This window comes from Xyrauchen texanus, chromosome 17, assembly GCF_025860055.1.
Source record: "Xyrauchen texanus isolate HMW12.3.18 chromosome 17, RBS_HiC_50CHRs, whole genome shotgun sequence".
NCBI lineage: Eukaryota > Metazoa > Chordata > Actinopteri > Cypriniformes > Catostomidae > Xyrauchen > Xyrauchen texanus.
The window spans coordinates 40,724,836-40,743,329 of NC_068292.1; the positions used below are offsets into that span (position 1 = coordinate 40,724,836).

General features: G+C 36.9%; 1 protein-coding gene across 1 annotated transcript in view; it reads right to left on the minus strand.

Annotated features, from left to right (window-relative positions):
- LOC127657696 (CUB and sushi domain-containing protein 3-like) overlaps positions 1 to 18,494 on the minus strand; it is a 390,710-nt gene that overhangs the window by 29,155 nt on the left and 343,061 nt on the right. Inside the window, 1 exon segment of the mRNA XM_052146537.1 lies at positions 10,571 to 10,744. Coding sequence (XP_052002497.1) covers positions 10,571 to 10,744 — 174 coding nt within the window.

The following is an 18,494-nucleotide window of genomic DNA, read 5'->3' on the forward strand; positions in this document are numbered from 1 at the left end:
TTCAAAGCTTCAAAGCTTCAAAACTTCCATATTTTGAATTATCTCAACGATTGGTTGGTGTTAGCTCACTCAGAGATCTTGGCTGCCCAACATCGATATGTCGTTCTCAGCCATGTGAGCAAACTAGAGCTGCGTGTAAACCTAGACAAGAGTATACTGTTGCCAGGATAACAGACTCTGTTTCTAGGTGTGGTGCTGGACTCACAGGCAATGCATACACGCCTGTCTCCAGCTCACTGGAGATTATGCCAGTGTCTAGCGATGTGCAGAGTTGCCACGTGAGAAAATGTTTCAGGGTTTTGGGGCTCTGATCGTGGTGTCCGCTGTCATTCCCCCGGGAATGTTCTATGTGAGACCTTTTCAGTGCTACATTGAACTCCACAAAGGGACTTAAACCACTGATGCATGTGCTTCATCCCTTCAGAGTGACGCATGAGTGCTACCAAACTTTGCTGCCATGGAAATGGGCCGATTTCTGATGTCGGGCATTCCGCTGGGTCACTGCAAGGTGATAACGACAGATGCCTCCTCCTTGGGCTGGGGCGCTGTACACGAAGGTACACGTATGGAGTCTTGATGGGCTAGTGGCAATATTGGCACATAAATTGGCTTGAGATGCTCAAAGTGTTGCTGGCATTAAGGTTTTCCCTTCTGGAAATTCAGGACAGTCATGTTCTCATCTGGTTGGACAATAGGAGACAGGGTCTGACGCCTGGAGAATGGACATTACATCCTCATATTATGGAACAAATATGGAGGAGGTTCTGCAGAGCGGAAGTGGACCTAATCACTTCGAGTGAGACATTGCACTGTCCCCTCTGGTTTTTTCTCGCCCCCAGCACCACTGGGCATCGATGTGCTGGTGCATCAGTGGCCGAGAGTGCATCTTTACATGTTTCCACTGATCAGTCTGCTGTACGTAGTTCTACAGAGAGTTCGGGAGGATCGGGTTCTGCTTCTGTGAGTGGCATCATGTTGGCCATCTCAAGTATGGTTTTTGACTCTGGTCTCTTTCCTGAATATGGGAGAGTGAACATGTTGTCTCAGGCACGGGGCAGCATTTGGCACCCCAGCCAGGACTTCTGGAAGTTATGGGTGTGGCCCCTCAATGGGGTGCACTTTTGAATGATATGTTATCCCCCGCTGTGTTTGATCCCATTCTAAATGCTAGAGCTCCATCACCGAGGAGGCTAAATATGTTTAAGTGGTGTCTTTTTGCATCTTGGTGTACAAAGCAAAGTGAAAATCCAGTTCACTCCCCTTTTGGTACAGTGCTGGAATTTTTGCAGGAGTATTTTGGTGCCGGGGTTGCCCCGGCAATGCTTAAAGTATGTGTTGCCACAATAGCGGCTGAACATGCGCTTATCAATGGAATCTCTATTGGTAGTCTTGCTTATGTACGTAACCTTGGTTCCCTGAGGGGCATGAGACGCTGCGTAACTGGCCATATTCTCAAGCAGCTACATAGGCTTGTGCCTTTTGCAGATAATCATACTTGATGGCGCGAAAGCGAGCAACTTTATGGAGCCTGTGACGTAGCTCCCTAGGAGGCGTTGCTTGAGCACCATCAGCCAATAAATTGGCGTGAATTTAGAATGGTTTCGTACCACGTGGCACTTGGTTGGTGTACCATAGCGATCATACGCAACGTCTTGTTCCCTTCAGGGAACCAAGGTTACGTATGTAACTGAGATGTTTTTTAAATGCATACCTGCTTTTTGTGATTGAAATTTATATTTATTTTTACTTTTTAACTGACTGTAAAGAATAGAGAGGCTATTAAAAGACACATTATTCAAAGAAAGTGGAGTGTGGGATTTCCCCATTGGACACATATTACGTCAATTTTAATCTCAAGCACTTTTAAAAAACAAAGTGATTTTCCAGGTATTCCAGTACTTACAATTCTAAGAGCTAAATTCAAGCACTTTAAGCACTTCAAGGACTTTGTCCGAACTCTGTAAACAGTGTATAAAAAGTTGTGGTAGGGTAAAATGAAGAGATAGAGAAATGATGACATTTGACGGGTCATTTAATTTATGATCACATGGACAGAAAACAATGTTTCAGATTTCAAAATATTGAGTTTTGCCTTGATTTCATTTGAAAACTGGTGGGTTTCCGATATATCAAAATTCGATATATTGTCCCATCCCTACTCAGTAGCTATATGGCATTCACAACCAATTTTACTTCTGTATGCTGATGTATTACCATATAAATATTCAACAAGTAAAGAAATGTTTTATTTTTATCCTTTGGGAAATTAATGGATTTTTTATACCAGAATAAAGCCATTTGATTGGAGGGGAGAGAATGACAGTGCAAGAGGACTCAGTGATTTTAGACAAAAAAGGATAGTTGAAATGGACATAACAATTTGTAATAATGTGCACTGATGGATCGCACACACATAGTCACTAACTAGAAAATGAGGTTACTATCTGAAAGGTTTCAAAGATTTTTTTCAAATCTCACGAAATTAGCTGAGATCGCTGCTCCCAAATTGAGCCATTACAACTCACGGCTGATCCTATCGCTGTTGCCGTCAAGGATAATCCAGTCTGATAAGCTTGTATTGTGAATGATTTATCTGTAAGTAGCCTGACCTGACACTGCAAAACAAACTCCTGGGGTGGACGAAGACTATGTGAAGGAGAAATATACTGCTTAAAAATACATGTTTAGAAACAGACAGTGTGAATTCAATATGGGAGGAAGAATCCATTATTAAACTGGCACATCTATTCACATTTAAAATTCTGGAGGAAATATATGTGGCAAACCTCAGCTTCAACTTGTATTATGATTTAAAAACTCAGTGATCCTTTCATTTTCAAACTCCAGAGCTAATTTAAGAAGCAATGAACTACATCTTGAGGAAGCAACAAATATTCATGGGTGAAAAATATACTTTCATTATTTACATTGAAGTAAACAACCACATAAGTAAGTTAAGTTTAGGTTTGAATAGCAAACAAACAAACAATACACACACACAAAAAAGCACACTCAAAAAAACAACAACTCTTTGGATGAATTTGATTCAATCATAGACAGTAGTTCAACATGTTTGAAACGAGTTTCCTTAAATTAAAATTGCCATGTAATTTCAACTTAAATACTTTAAGTATTACCTAACTGAATCAAGTAAACCTAACAAAATGTAACTTTTAGATTTTTTTTAAGTCAAAATAACTAAAATAAAACTATTTTAGTGATATGCTAGCTAGTGACAGGAAATGTTAGCATGCTATATACATGAGTGATCAAAGAGTTGGATTCATACAGGCTATGGTGGCTCTTACGAGATACTAGACTGGTTATTTACCCAAAGAACCAATTCCAAATGTACCAAATGAATCAAACCTATAGGCAGATTCGGACGTCAACGTTTTCGCCAAAAAACGCTAAAATAGTAATAAGCATGCATATTCGCAGATTCGGACGTCAACGTTTTCGCCAAAAACCGATAAAATAGTAATAAGCATGCATATTCGCAGATTCGGACATCAACGTTTTCGGCAAAAACCGATAAAATAGTAATAAGCATGCATATTCGCAGATTCGGACATCAACGTTTTCGCCAAAAACCGATAAAATAGTAATAAGCATGCATATTCGCAGATTCGGACATCAACGTTTTCGCCAAAAACCGATAAAATAGTAATAAGCATGCATATTCGCAGATTCGGACATCAACGTTTTCGCCAAAAAACGATAAAATAGTAATAAGCATGCATATTCGCAGATTCGGACGTCAACGTTTTCCCCAAAAATATGCATGCTTATTACTATTTTATCGGTTTTTGCCGAAAACGTTGACGTCCGAATCCGCCTATATGTTTGATTCATTTGGTTCATTTGGAATTGGTTCTTTGGGTAAATAACCAGTCTAGTATCTCGTAAGAGCCACTGGGGGGAAAGTACGTTTCTTTATGCTTATATATGCTTATGACTAGTTTTACTAAATAACATTTGTTTTTTTTAAACTTGCAAAAACTTTTCAGTCAAGAGATGTAAAGGAATTTTACTATTGTTTATTGTGCATGCAGATGTTATTTTAAGTTGTTATAAGCTGAATCATCGTTTCTGGTGAGTTGATTAAGACTAGTTTATTCTCTTTATATGCTTTAGACATGTAGAACACAGGGGTGGTTCAAATCCATTTTGACTGGAGGGCCAGGGTGGGGCAGGGTATGCTTGTAGGGGACAACTGCATTATACCTTAAATGTCCCCTGTACACATAGAAAATATCATTTGCTGTTTTCATATTTGAAAACATCCAAAGATTCACCAAATTTGAGCACAAATTTTAACATTTTAATTTAAAAATATATAAACAAACAGGGTCATGACAAATGTTTCAATTAGTCAATACACCCTAACATTCTGGTTTTACCCACAAACTTTAAGCCATGGTGTTCTTTAGAATGACTAATGCAGTACAATTATTGGGTAAAATTAATGATAGTCTGCATCAAGGTTTTAGGTTAGAATTTAATCAGTAGGCTATACTAAGCATTTTTAAGCACATTTTTAAATCCACTAGTTTATATTAAATGGTCCAGTGCAACAAATGAATTTTTAAATGCATATCTCTATCTCAATTACTATGAGTTTAAAAAAAGTTGCATGCATAGTAATTATTTGTGACCAATAAGATGGCTTTAATGTGTTTTTTAAATCATTATTATGTCTGTCAGTTCATTCCTTATTGAGCGTGTTGGTTTACAGCTCTTATTAGAGAATGCAGTTGCTAATATTAAGCTCAATTCTCCGTTATTAAGCACACGTGTGCCTTTCCCTTGTGATTAATGCACCGTGCGTTAAGTATCAGTTAAGACTAATAAATGGTATCCATAAAGAGGATGCTGTGTTTGTTATCTATCCTGTAAACTCTCACAATTAGTTGCGCATTTGCTTTTTTATTCTTGCACCTGTACCCAACAGCACAAATATTAATCTGTATATATTATTAGGTTGAAGTGAGTGTGAGCTTAGTGTATAAGGGCCTTTCTCACTGAATGAATGAATGAATGAATGTTACATTTATATAGCGCTTTATTGGCATTACACTCAAAACGCTTTAAGAAGGTACACTGAAGGGAAGTCATTTATTTGGGCTTTAGTGGGGTGGTTTAGAAGGGTTTCAATTTTATGTTTTTACGTGTATTCATAATAAATTTGTCATTGCAGGTGCGGTGGGGCCCTGTATAATGCTAGTTGCTGTTTCTTCATACCTTTTACTTATGCAAACCACATCATTGTTTTGCCAAACTTGTTGCACTACATTTGTCTTCTGCATTGTACAGTGCAAAACATTAAAGACAGTGGAAAAATACCTCATTATAAATTACATAAGTGTGTACTGTGAAACGAAAACCCGACAGATACACATACCAAAAAATGCTTTAAAATGAATGCTTGCCAAATGAGAGCGATATCTAATGAGATGGGATCCAGATCGGGTTTTGTGATAATAATGTGGGAAATTGTGCTATAAAAGTAACTTACAATTACATTTACACTAGCACGCATAATTTACATTATTCAGAACTGAAACCAAAGAAGCTGGCAAGTCCAAAGAAGCTAAACTAATGCTGAATGTCTACCTTATCTGTAGAAGTTGTTGGCTCATTATTCGTTTGACATTCGGTTTCTCCTATCCACACTCTCTGGAACTGACAATTTTACAATGATGTCATTGAGGTTAAGAATATATGACTATATCATACAGGCATAAAACATAGAAATTGTCTGTCAACACTTGTTGAAACTGGAGAATTATGCCTAAAAATGCTGCGATGGGCTTTCATTAACTAGCACTGTAAGGGACCATCTGAAAATTACACCCACAGCACTAAAACGTCAGAGGTGTCCAAGTATTCATTCATTAATTAAATTAAAGTGTAAGTTATGCATACAATTTATTTATTTTTGTGTTTAAGACAGAACATGCAAGGCAGTTGCATTGAACACTTGGACACCAGTGACGTTCTAGCACAGCGTGTGGACTTTCAGATGATCTCTTATGAACCACAAGGGAATATTTAATAAATATTGAATTTAAATGAAACTTTACCCCACTAAATATTATTATGCAATCATAATGAATTGATGTTTTGTTTAAATATAATTAGTTTGGTCTATCATCATGATGTGGGGTCACTGAACTTTCAGTGGGATGGACGATGAGAATACCACTCTTACCATTCTACCACTGCAATTTAGAGGGGGGGGGCACTTTCTTTTTTTTATTATACAAACCACTTCCATTTGAGGTTTGAAATGTATTTAAAGAAAAGAAGAGACGAGTCGAAATAATTTTTGTGTTAATCCACATTATACCACAAATGCAGTGTAGTGCATATGGTTTTGAACGCAGTATATTCATGTTTGTGTAAATTTTTCAAATATTTTCAGCTTTCCATCTTTTGTTTCTGAATATAACAAGTACTTTTAGATGTTGTTGTCACATTCTTGGCCGTACTGTCCCTATCCCTAACGTGATTTGCAGGTGTCACGTGGAGAACCCCAGCTTATCTTCAGCGGCACCTGTTTCCCATTATCACCATTATTTATTCTCCCCTTTGTCATCTGTTCTTTGCTGGATTGTTTTACTAGTGTGCTTGTCTTCTAGTTTGCCGAACCAGTTCCTGTCTCCAGTTTATCGGTCGGTCTAGTTTGTGTTCAGTTTTTAGTGTGATTTTCCTCTCCCTCGAGAGAGTTTTGAATTGCATTTCATATTTTGTTTTGTTTAATTAATAAAAGCACCTAACCCCTAACCCAAATTAAATACATTTCTGCATCTGATAGGTCAAGAGACCAAGGGGTAAAAGCATTTGGCATATAAATTGCAGAAAAGCTCTGCAGGCAACATGGTATTTAAAGATCAGAAGTCGAGCAGTGTGGTTCAACGGCCCCACGAGTGCAGAGGTTCACTCACCTGCATGTAAATCAGAGTAATTATCCCTCTTTAAAAATGAAACGGAAGGCCAAAGGGGGCATGGCGGCTGACATGCTCTGTGATGTATAATTCACAAGGTGGGATCATAAAGCCAGAGCCCACTGGGCCTGAGTGTGACCAGATGGACTCTGTCCACTGCAGTTTGCTGGGCTGCAAGGAATGCAGCATTGAAACCGAGTACCAATTGTGCACATTTAATTGCACAGCAACAGTATTACGCCATTTAATGCTGTTTAATACACATCAACTCCGATGGCCATAAAATACAAGTGCAGTTAAAACACTAAGCAGCTCTAAATGGTGGATGCGTCAGAGTCACGTGCACACATCAACATGCGACTGCAGGGATCAGGCTTCCTCTGCAGAGCTTTGATAAACAAAGCCTTTACAATCTGCTGTGATTTAAGAAGATTCTCTTCAAGGCACCAGTGAAAGGAGTGCCAAAGAATCTGCTCTTCACAACACAAGAATTCTCTAAGCCCCTCTTTTGCATATCTAATAAAACGTAAATATCCCCAAAAGACTAGAAAAACTTTATATTTGGTGTCTTTAAATTCTATGTACATTTAAAACAATGTGCATACAGTATTATGGACATACGTGTTATTGCATCATTCTTAAATTTAAAGTGACCTAACCCTAAACCTAACCCTACCCCAACCCTAACTCTACCTCTTCTCCTAAACCTACTTACCTCAACCTCAGAAGCAACAAATGGGAATCTTGTGAGAATTTAGCAAAACAACATTGTTACACATTAAATACATTGTCTTGTATGAATTGTAATGTTAGTACATAGAAGTTAGACACGTAACACGAAGTGGGAACAAACTATAGATTACACAAATTATGGATAAAATGCATTTCCCTAAACCCGGTGATCAATGTCTGCATTTGCATACTTCAGTTTCTGCCCTTAGACTTGGTGAGATTAGGACGTTGCACATAATAAGGGAGCAGATGCATCCTTGGCATATAACTGGCCTAACGCACAAACAACTACTGTCATAATATATTCTGTATGCAACAGCGAGGTCTCGGAGGTCAACTGTGGCATCACGACAGCAGAATCTCTGATGTTCTTACAGTACACGGCGACCAGTCTACTCTGACAAATATTTCATAGAAATATTATTTCAACAGCTCCAGGCTAAACCAAGTTATGCATAGTAATCAGAGCTAGAGAGGACCTAGACAGGCCCTGGTGTCAGAAAAAACATTCTTGATGAATAATCCAAAGCTTCAGAGAAGCAACAAACAGCACACAACAGGCAAATCTGAATTTTAAAAGAAATGGGTGAATGGCTATGCTGCGCTGGTATTTTCAACAAGCTACACATATTGCCATACTAAAATATATCCATTAAATCATATGATTAAAGAAAGGATTAGAATAGAAAATATAAACGGAAGAAAAAAAGGAACAGGAAAAAGAAAAATGCAAAGGAAAAGAAAGAAGAGAAAAGAGAAACGGAGGAAATGAAAGGAAATAAAAAAGGGAAAAACTGAGAGGAAAAGAAAGGACATAATAAGGATCATGAAAAGGAAAACATGGAAAGGAAAGGGAAAATTAAAAGGAGCATCAGGAAATGGAACAGGAAGAGAATGGAAGGGAAAAGGAAAAGGAAAGCACAGGAAAAGAAAAAATTAAGAATAGTAAAGGGAAACGGAGAGGAAACAAAAAGAAATGAAAAGCAAAAGGAAAAGGAAAAACGAAAAGGGACAAAGGAAAGGGAAAGGTAAGGAAAGGAAAAGCAGAAAAGAAAAATGAGAAAGAAGTAGAAAAGAAACAGAGAAAAGGCAAAAGGAAAGTAACAGAACTGAAAAGACAAACAGAGAAAAAGAAAGGACATAATAAGGAACATGAAAAGAAAAACATGGAAAGGAAAGGAAAATGAAAAGGAACAACAGAAAACCGAACAGGAAGAGAATGGAAAGGAAAAGGAAATGGAAAGCACTGGAAAAGAAACAAAAAGAATAGGAAAGGGAAATGGAGAGGAAACAAAAGGAAAAAGAAAGGGACAAATGAAAGGGAAAGGTAAGGAAAGGAAAAGAAAGAGAAAAGGTAAGGGAACAGAATAGAAAAGAGAAACAGAGAAATAAAGGATTTAATAAAGAAAATGAAAAGGAACAGGAAAAGAAAAAATACAAAAAGGAAAGGGAAAATGAAAAGGAACATCAGGTAAAGGAAAATGAAAAGGAATAGGAAAAGAATATTAAAGGTAAACAGAGGAAACAAAAGGAACATTAAAAGGGAAAAGGAAAGGGAAAAGTAAGGAAAGGAAAAAAGAAGGGGGAAAAGGAAAAGAAAGAAAATAAAAAAAGGAAAAGGAAGGAAACTGATATTCACACGCTGTGTTAAGCTGGGTCTGAGAGACACTCAAATACCCGAGCTGCCATTCGTCATACACGCACAGATATGTTCTGCATGCTTCAAACCGCATATTACTATTGCTCTAATCTTGTAGTTCTGGCAGGTTCCTCCATGAATTAATTATGATTATGCCTTATCAGCACTAAAAAGTGACAATCTAGAATTTTCTTGCTCCTTATCAACGTCCTGAGCACCGGATGCCTGACCCGGCTGTTTAAAAGCACATTATTAAAAGGTTGCTGTTAGACAGCGGGTGCAGATGCAGCACTGCATGAGAAGTAAATATAAGGATGCGTTTCAGGCCACAGCATTGGGTGCTAGAAATGTCTAACAGTCTGATGAAGTGTTCATTAAAGTGGAATATCCTTTGGTCCAGAGAACACTTGGTAAGCTTGTGGTTTATAATGAGGAAAAAAAATAAAATAATGAGTTGTTTACTTTAAATGTTTACTTGAGTTCTCAACAAAAACTTCATAAATCTTTGACTAACCAAGGGTATATACAAGGCTTTTGCTGCTTGTAATTTATGATATCTCTCACTTCTAAATGTAATGCAAGCAATAATGTACGGATCTCTCCTGTCTGAATGGAAAGGCCACGAAGTCGTCCGAAAATGAAATGCTAATTACATTTTCTGCCAGCTGACACTGCGCTGTTTAGAGAGATTGCTTTCCTTTATGAATCATGGTGGTTTGTTGGTCATCTATGGATGATGAAAAGCTTTTTTCCATTTATGAACAACAGAATTATGTGAAAAGCCCTCACAAATAAAAGCTGATAAGTGTGCAGGTATCATAGTAATTCAGCTGCAGCAATAGCCCGTTCCAAAGGCTGTGTGCCTTTGTGCTGGTGAAAGCACATATTTTCATCTCATTTCATACCCTACTTGCATTCGACTAAATTAAAAGTAAAATATTTCAAATTCGTCAAACTCTTGAATATATATTTCCTGTTGATCTATGGATCTGAATGTGTATTCAAGTAATAAACTGATATATTTATAAGGTGAAAGGGCCATTCATTCACCCGCTTCATCTAGTCTTAGAATCTCACATACTAAATCTTCATGATTTTGGGTGTTTCTCCACATGGCTGCATCCAAATTCATATATTTATTCTATGCACAAAAAGTACTTTGCTCCTGATGGGAAAGTTAACTTTTGAAACATAAATTCTGAGTCTCTATACAGTTCTTCGGAAGAGGGCATGGGTTTAGGAGACTCACGCAAGCACAGTGGAATCTCTCCACTCCAGGAGCCGTTGGCAACACAGGTGAGGACAGCAGGGAAGGACAGGTCGTACCCTGTCAGACAGCGGTAACTCACACTGGTGCCCCACTCGAACATGGAACCCTCCACCTCACCATTGAAGATACTGGGTGGAGGAGCGCAGGTCACCACTGGAAAGGTAAGAGACATTGAGAGGGATTAGAAAAACAGATGTTTATATCCTGACATAACCACAGTTTAAGAATGGTATTTAGTGTATGTTAGCCACCGTAGCCAGTCTTTAAAGAAAAAAATCATGGTTTTACTACAGTGCAATTTTTTTATTATGGTATTTGTAGTAAAACATAGTAACCACAGTCTTTCAGAAAATGTAACCATGATTTTTCAACAGTAATAGTTTAATGACGGTATTTGTAGTAAAACCATAATTTAACTCAACCATAGTAACCACAAAATTAACTATGGTTTTACTATAGTAAGCATAGTTTAAGTATGGTATTTGTGGTGTACTATAGTGATCTCAGTCTTTTAGGAGAATGTATCATTATATATAATGGTTTGTTACAGAAGCCATAGTTTAAGTATGACATTTGTAATAAACCAAAGAAACCATAAAATTCACCATGGCTTGACTACAGCATGCACACTTACTATAAGGGGGGGACTATATTGCAAAAAAAGTTTACACTTAAAATTTTAAAGTCCCTGTTTTGTTGCCCTAATACCACAGTTCAAAAGAGTTTCAAAAGAATCACAAGTCATCAAATACATAGGTTTCGTTTATGCACTGATCATTGCTACTGTAAGCCCCAAATAGATAAAAACTTTATATATGCTTTTACCGTAAGCTGTTGTCTAATAAATGAGGCATTTATTACTTGTCTGTGTGCTTGATTGGCTGAATAATCCGATGTTTTATCTTAAATGTCCAGAACCAATTGATGCCATCCAGCAGGAAAAGCATGCCAAACAATTCATCATAAAATATGTTTTCGACTGTTGATGATAAAATGTTGTATATTGTCACAATGATGAGGATCTCAGATTTGTAATGACACCTAAATTGATCTTCTAGTCCACTCAGTGGCTGAGATATTTAATGAAACAATGAGGGTGGTACATAAAATGAAAATTAGACTGAATGTCCATGGATGATCTGTGAGGACTACAATGCGTTATAGCGCCACCTACATTTCAGATCTGTATATTGTGAGGGAATGTGAAAAAATATTTTTGTTTTGGTGCTTGCTGCCATTTATTGGAATGAAATAAGACTTTGAAACGTGAAATAGAGTTGAGAGAACCATAATTACATGCTTACAAAGTTGGGGAAAAAAATTATAAAAAACATATAAGATTATAAATCCATAGTCTTTTGTTTTTTGGAGGATTTTCTGTAAAAATGAGGCCAACTTATTTGCAATTCATCCAAAGTACAATATGTGTGAATGGTGTACTTTTAAATTTGAGTGAGAAAAAAACCAGAGGTTAACGAGTAAACTCGATCGTCAACATTTGTTACATAATGTTGATTACCACAAAAAAATAAAAATAAAATATGGACTCTTACTTGCCTTAAAAAAGCAGAAAAGAATAGAGGTTACAGTGGGCCACTTATATTCCTTTAAGTATAGCCATAGTAACCACAGTATTTTAAGAGAGTTAACCATGGTTTTACTATAGTAACCATATTTTAAGTATGGCTCTTGTAGTAAAACCATTGTTACCACAAAATTAACCAAGGTTTTACAATAGAAACAATAGATTAATTATGTAAAGTAACCACAAAATGAACATTTGTTTTACTACAATAACCCCAGATTAACTATGGACCTTATTGTAACACCATAGGTGGTTCCTTATTACCACGGTTGTCAATGTAAGATTTTTGTAAATATGGTATTAGAAATGGTAGTTTAAACACATTTTAAAACTATACTTTTCAACCAAGAGTCAGTTAATTTAGATGATTCCAGTATGTACTACAAAGTATATACTCAATCACAAAATCCTGTGGTAAAGCATCATGAAAACATAACTACAACACAATTATCACACCAAAATGTTTATACTCTTCATGAGGAAACAAAACAAAAACTTCCTTGTGCCTTGTCAGAGGTATTTTTGGTATTTTGAGGATGTATTGCCCTCTAGCCAAGCTTTAATATTTTGTAGACAGTCTTGAAAGTCCTTCATAGAAGATTTGTTTTATTTTCATTTTTTTTTTTTCTACTTTTAAGGACTGTGTTCCATTTAAACATCATACTGTCCATCACAAACACTGTATTCCAAAGCAGCCATATCACCCTGCAGCTCTTGCCTGGTTGCCTATTATAGCTAAGCAGGTTTGAGCCTGGAATGCAGGTTTTAACAGCACTCTTCCTTCTCAACATTTATTCAGGGTGTTAAGAGGCTTAAAAGAGGTCGGTTAAGCAAAGTGTTAACTGGAACCAGTATAGAGGGCATTATCCGAGGGCTGCCATCCATCTTTTTCCAACCCAATCGGCCTGAGCAACTGTTGCATCATTCTTATTTGAACTTTAAAGAGCAGACAGGGTAATCTTTGGTGCTTTTTTTGTGACCAGAACACATCACTTTATGCTGAGAATGTTTATATATTTTGGTTTGAGGTCAACTATATGGTTCTGTACTCCTAAAAGATGACTAAATTAACTTTTAGCAGATCTACACAAATCAAATGTACAGTCATGTTTCTTCTGGAAACAGAGTAAAATGTATTTTTAAATATTGATGACTCAACCTGCACTACACTACACAGAGATTTTTGTACAATTAAATGATATCTAGAATGAGAACGTGCCTTCTCCTAAAACCACATGCAACTTAACAAGTAAATTTGTGGTTGTTACATAAATATAAAGCCTATTTGCTTTTAAAAAAACAGGTTTAATATCAACTTTTCAATCTTTTGGTTTCACAAAACAGAAGACTACACAATCAATTTCATGAGGGTATCGATTCCCTGCGAATGTTTACTTACAAACACCTGATATTGAAAATAATAAGATGTCTTGTATTGGCAAAATTAACCAAAGTCTGCCAACATCTGCAAGGCCAATCAAAACTTGTTTTAAATTGCAAATTGAAAAAAAGTACATGGGGGAGCAGATGGAAATCTTATCGGCTGATATTTTGACAGAGTTGGAGAGCAGTCGAGAAGCAGCTGGGGTTTGGACGGAGTATGAATAAATGATGAGATGGAAAGCAATTGCCCCAATAAAAGTGCTAAAAAAGATGTGCTTGAGCCACAGCATTTATCCGTAAAGCTCCCATTGCAAACACATGTAAATGTGTTATAATTTTTTTTTGGAATGCCCAATTCCCAATGCAATCTAGGTCCTTGTGGTGGCATAGTGACTCGCCTCAATCAGGGTGGATGAGGACGAATCTCAGTAGCCTCAATCAGCACATCTTATCACGTGGCTTGTTGAGCGTGTTACAATGGAGGCCTACCGAGTGTGGAGGACCACGCTATTCACCACGGCATCCATGCACATCTCACCACGTGCTCCACCGAGAGCAAGAACCACATTATTGCAACCACGAGGAGGATAACACAACGTGACTCTACCCACCCTAGCAACCGGGCCAATTGGTTGCTTAGGAAGCCTGACTGGAGTTACTCAGCACACCCTGGATACAAACTTGTGACTCCAGGTGTGGTAGTCAGCATCTTTACTTACTGAGCAACCCAGGCTCACCGTAAATGCGTTATCCTAATAATTTTATTATACATTTTTTTCTTCAGTGAAACTCAAAACCAGATTTGTTTTTTAATTTTGCATTTAACTGATCACAAAGTATAGTCAGGACATTACTGATGTAAAAAACAGCACCATCACAATTTTTTTTTTTTTTTGATCAAATCTAGTCAGGCCCCATTTCCAGCAACCATCACTCCAACACATTATCCTTGAGTAATCATGCTAAATTGCTAATTGGTACTAGAAAATCGCTTGTTTCAATAGTTGAAAGCTATTAGGTTCATTAACTTAAGCTTAACTTTGTCATTGAGTTGCCACAGTATGTAAGAGACAGGCATGTCTTAAGGTCAATATTAGGTAAAAGAAACAGCTTTCTCTAGAAACTCATCAGTCAATCAGTGTTTTGAGAAATGCAATATACAATGCTTGAAATTGCCAGAAAAAAGATGTCATACAAAGGTGTACACTACAGTCTTCAAAGACAAAGGACAACTGGCTCTAACAAGGACAGAAAGAGATGTGGAAGGCCAGATGTACAACTAAACAAGAGGATAAGTACATCAGAGTCTCTAGTTTGAGAAATAGACGCATCACATGTCCTCCGCTGACAGCTTCATTGAATTCTACCCACTCAACACCAGTTTCATGTACAACAGTAAAGAGAAGACTCAGTGGTGCAGGACTTATGGGAAGAATTGCAAAGAAAAATCCACTTTTGAAACAGAAAAACAAAAATAAAAGGTTAGAGTGAACAAAGACACACAGACATTGGACAACAGATAACTGGAAAAGAGTGTTACGGATCTTAACCCCATTGAGCTTTTGTGGGATCAGCTAGACTATAAGGTGTGTGAGAAGTGCTCGACAAGACAGTCACATCTATGGCAAGTGCTACAGGAAGTGTGGGGTTAAATATCACCTGAGTATCTGGACAAACTGACAGCTAGAATGCCAAGAATCTGCAAAGCTGTCATTGCTGCACGTGGAGGATTTTTGGATGAGAACTCTTTGAAGTAGATTAAAAGGTTCTGAATGTTTTTTTTTTTCAAATTGTAATAGTAATTTTTCACATTATTAATGTCCTGACTATACATTGTGATACGTTAAATGCCACTTTGGTGAATAAAAGTACCAATTTATTTCCATAAGAGCAAAATCTGTACATTATTAAAATATTTTGGCCGCCAGTGTATATATAAAAAAAGAAAATCTGAAATAAATTTTATAAATGCAATGTCAGACTTATTCAAAGACATAAATGCAATGAAATAACCAGTCTTACAGAAACTATACTTTAAATAAAAATTCTAAACAAACAAAACAAATTCATATTTCATTTATTTGGTAAAAAAAAGAAAGAAAAAAAAAAATCACTGAATACAACAAATCTCGTAATGTGTAGTAGGGCTGGGTGATATGGCTACATATGTTTTATCTTTATTCAATAAATATATATATATATATATATATATATATATATATATACATAGCTCTGAAATGGATTAAAAGTTTTGTTTTGTTTTTTTGTTAGAGGAACCATCATTTCAACTAAACAGCCATTAAAGTTCAGTAGATTCAAAATGTTTAATGCTCATAGTAAAAATCTATTTAAAAATTTCTTTTTTTTACTTAAACACACCATTTTTTTTTACTTAATTAAAACAAGGAAAAATAATATTTAATTGTTAGCCTTTATATTCACCCATATTTAATAAAAAGCATAATTTACATACAAATATTTTTTAACTAAAAACTTTTGTGAATAATCTGCCCACAATAATTTTTAGGAACCAAGTTGAATATTTTATACTGAATTACTATTGTGGGACCCATTCAAGTTTGTCATTATAATATAGTACGGAGTAATAATACTATTATTTTGAGGATATATATACTGTATTCACATATAGTAGTAATGTGTTTCTGTCATTTTTATTTCACTAGGAGCTTATTTTTGTTGTGCCGAACACTGAAAATGCACTGCAATGTCAGTGGCAGTGATTTCCTTCTTTTCTGTGATACTGTGTTGTGTTGTATAATCAATGATATGTGATTTGTATAATAACTTAAAATGGTTACAGATGTTTGGAATTGTGCGATTGTGTGAACCTTACACATTTTGCTTTCTCAATGCATGCAAATCGCTCCGAGACCTCTAAATAATGCACACAGAGCAGCATGTCACCCATTCCTTCTGAAGCACGCACAGTCCATGTATTCATTTCATAAAGTTGCAGCCTTTTGTGGTTTAATATTGACATATGACTGCATTGTGGTACATGACTTCATAACTGATGTTGTTTAGATGAACTAGGATTGTTAAATTAGCCCAATGACACACTCTTTAGGAAAAAGTCATTGCGATTATATCATTAATATTCAATAAATAGCCAAGCACTAATGTGTTGACCTATCTTTAACGACACACTGTCATATTTACATTTGGCAGACGCTTTTATCCAAAGCGACTTACAGAGGCCTTATGACAGGGACAATCCCCTCGGAGCAACCTGGAGTTAAGTGCCTTGCTCAAGGACACAATGTTGGTGGCTGTGGGGCTTGAACCAGTGTCCTTCTGATTACCAGTTATGTGCTTAGACCACTACACCACCACCACTCCACACCACTTCACATGAACAACTAAGAGGCTCCTTAAATACATAACACGGTTAACAGTTCTTGGTTCATTTCGACCTGGAGATGCAGAAGTCAGATTCACTAAAAAGAACCAGCTCATAAGAGTCTTTCTTTCGGGAATCAGGCTGCATTGGTCATGTGTGTTTTGCGAAGTAGATATAAAAAATATATGAAGCTCAGTGTGAACATTCTGCCTAGCATCTCTGTTTGTGTTCTACAGAAGGATGAATGTCATCCACTTTTGGAATGACATGAGGGTAAACAAATGATGACAGAATTTTCAGATGTACTATCCCTTTAAGCCTCACACTTCATACATCTCTATTTAGTAAGAAAATAAGACTTTCAGAGCCGCCTCCCTGATGTCGAGGTGTTTGAAAGCTCTCGTGAGCTGCACATAGCTTTGGAGATTAAGTGTGAAGGGAGGACAGAATATCCCTCCGCAGAACAGTGCACTGGCCTAAAGCTTGAGACTTACACCGCTGATGCTTCAGTAAATATCAGAGTCTAAGATGAATCCAGACTCCAGCGGCAGGGCCAGAGAATTTTGCTAGCTGTCCAACCCAATCAAAGTCAAACGTGAAGGGTTCAGGCAAGCCGGGCTGCTTTTGACTGACAGTTTAACAAACTTTTTGATGCCAAGGTATGCATATCAAACACAAATGGATCTAAAAATGCCCATAGTGTGTCAAATTTTCAAAAACATTTTCAAGACAATTAGAAATTAATAAAATAGAATATAATCTGATATATTTATATACATATGAAATGATGGTGATGGTGCAACAAATAAACAACCCCAATCCCGAAAAGGTTGGGATAGTATGAAAAATGCTAATAAAAACCAAAAGGAGTGCTATATTTTGCTATATTGAAAGCACTACAAATACACATTAAATTATGTTTTTCCTTGAGAATTTCATTGTTTTTTGAAAACGTACAGTCATTTCAAATCAGATGATTGCAACACGCTCCAAAATATTTGGGACAGTTGACACTTATTAAGCATTTGGGCACTGAAGACACAAGTTTATTAATGTTAGAAATTAGAATTTTCCCCCATTTATCCATTATGTAGGTCTTCATCTACACAATTGTACAGGGTCTTTGTTGCCAAATGTTGTGCTTCATAATGCACCACACATTCTCAATTGGAGATGTTCATGACTGCAGGCTGGATTTGTAGCACCCACACTCTCTGCTTACACAGCCATGCACTAGAAATCCAGGCAGTATGTGGTTTGAAGTTGTCCTGCTGGAAAATGCAAGGATGTCCCTGGAAAAGACAGTGCTGGATGGCAGTATACGTTGCTCCATAATTTGTACATATCTGTCTGCTTTAATGGTGCCCTCACAGATGTGCGAGTTACCCATGCCATGGGCAGTGACACACACCTGGCCCATACAGACACGGGCTTTTGGACCTGATGCTCTCTCTTCAGACCAAAAACACAGTTCCACTGTTCTACTTTCCATCTAAGATGAGACCAAGCCAAGAGGATTCGGTAGCGCTTCTGGACAGTGTTGATGTAGGGCTTCTGTTTTGCATAGTAAAGTC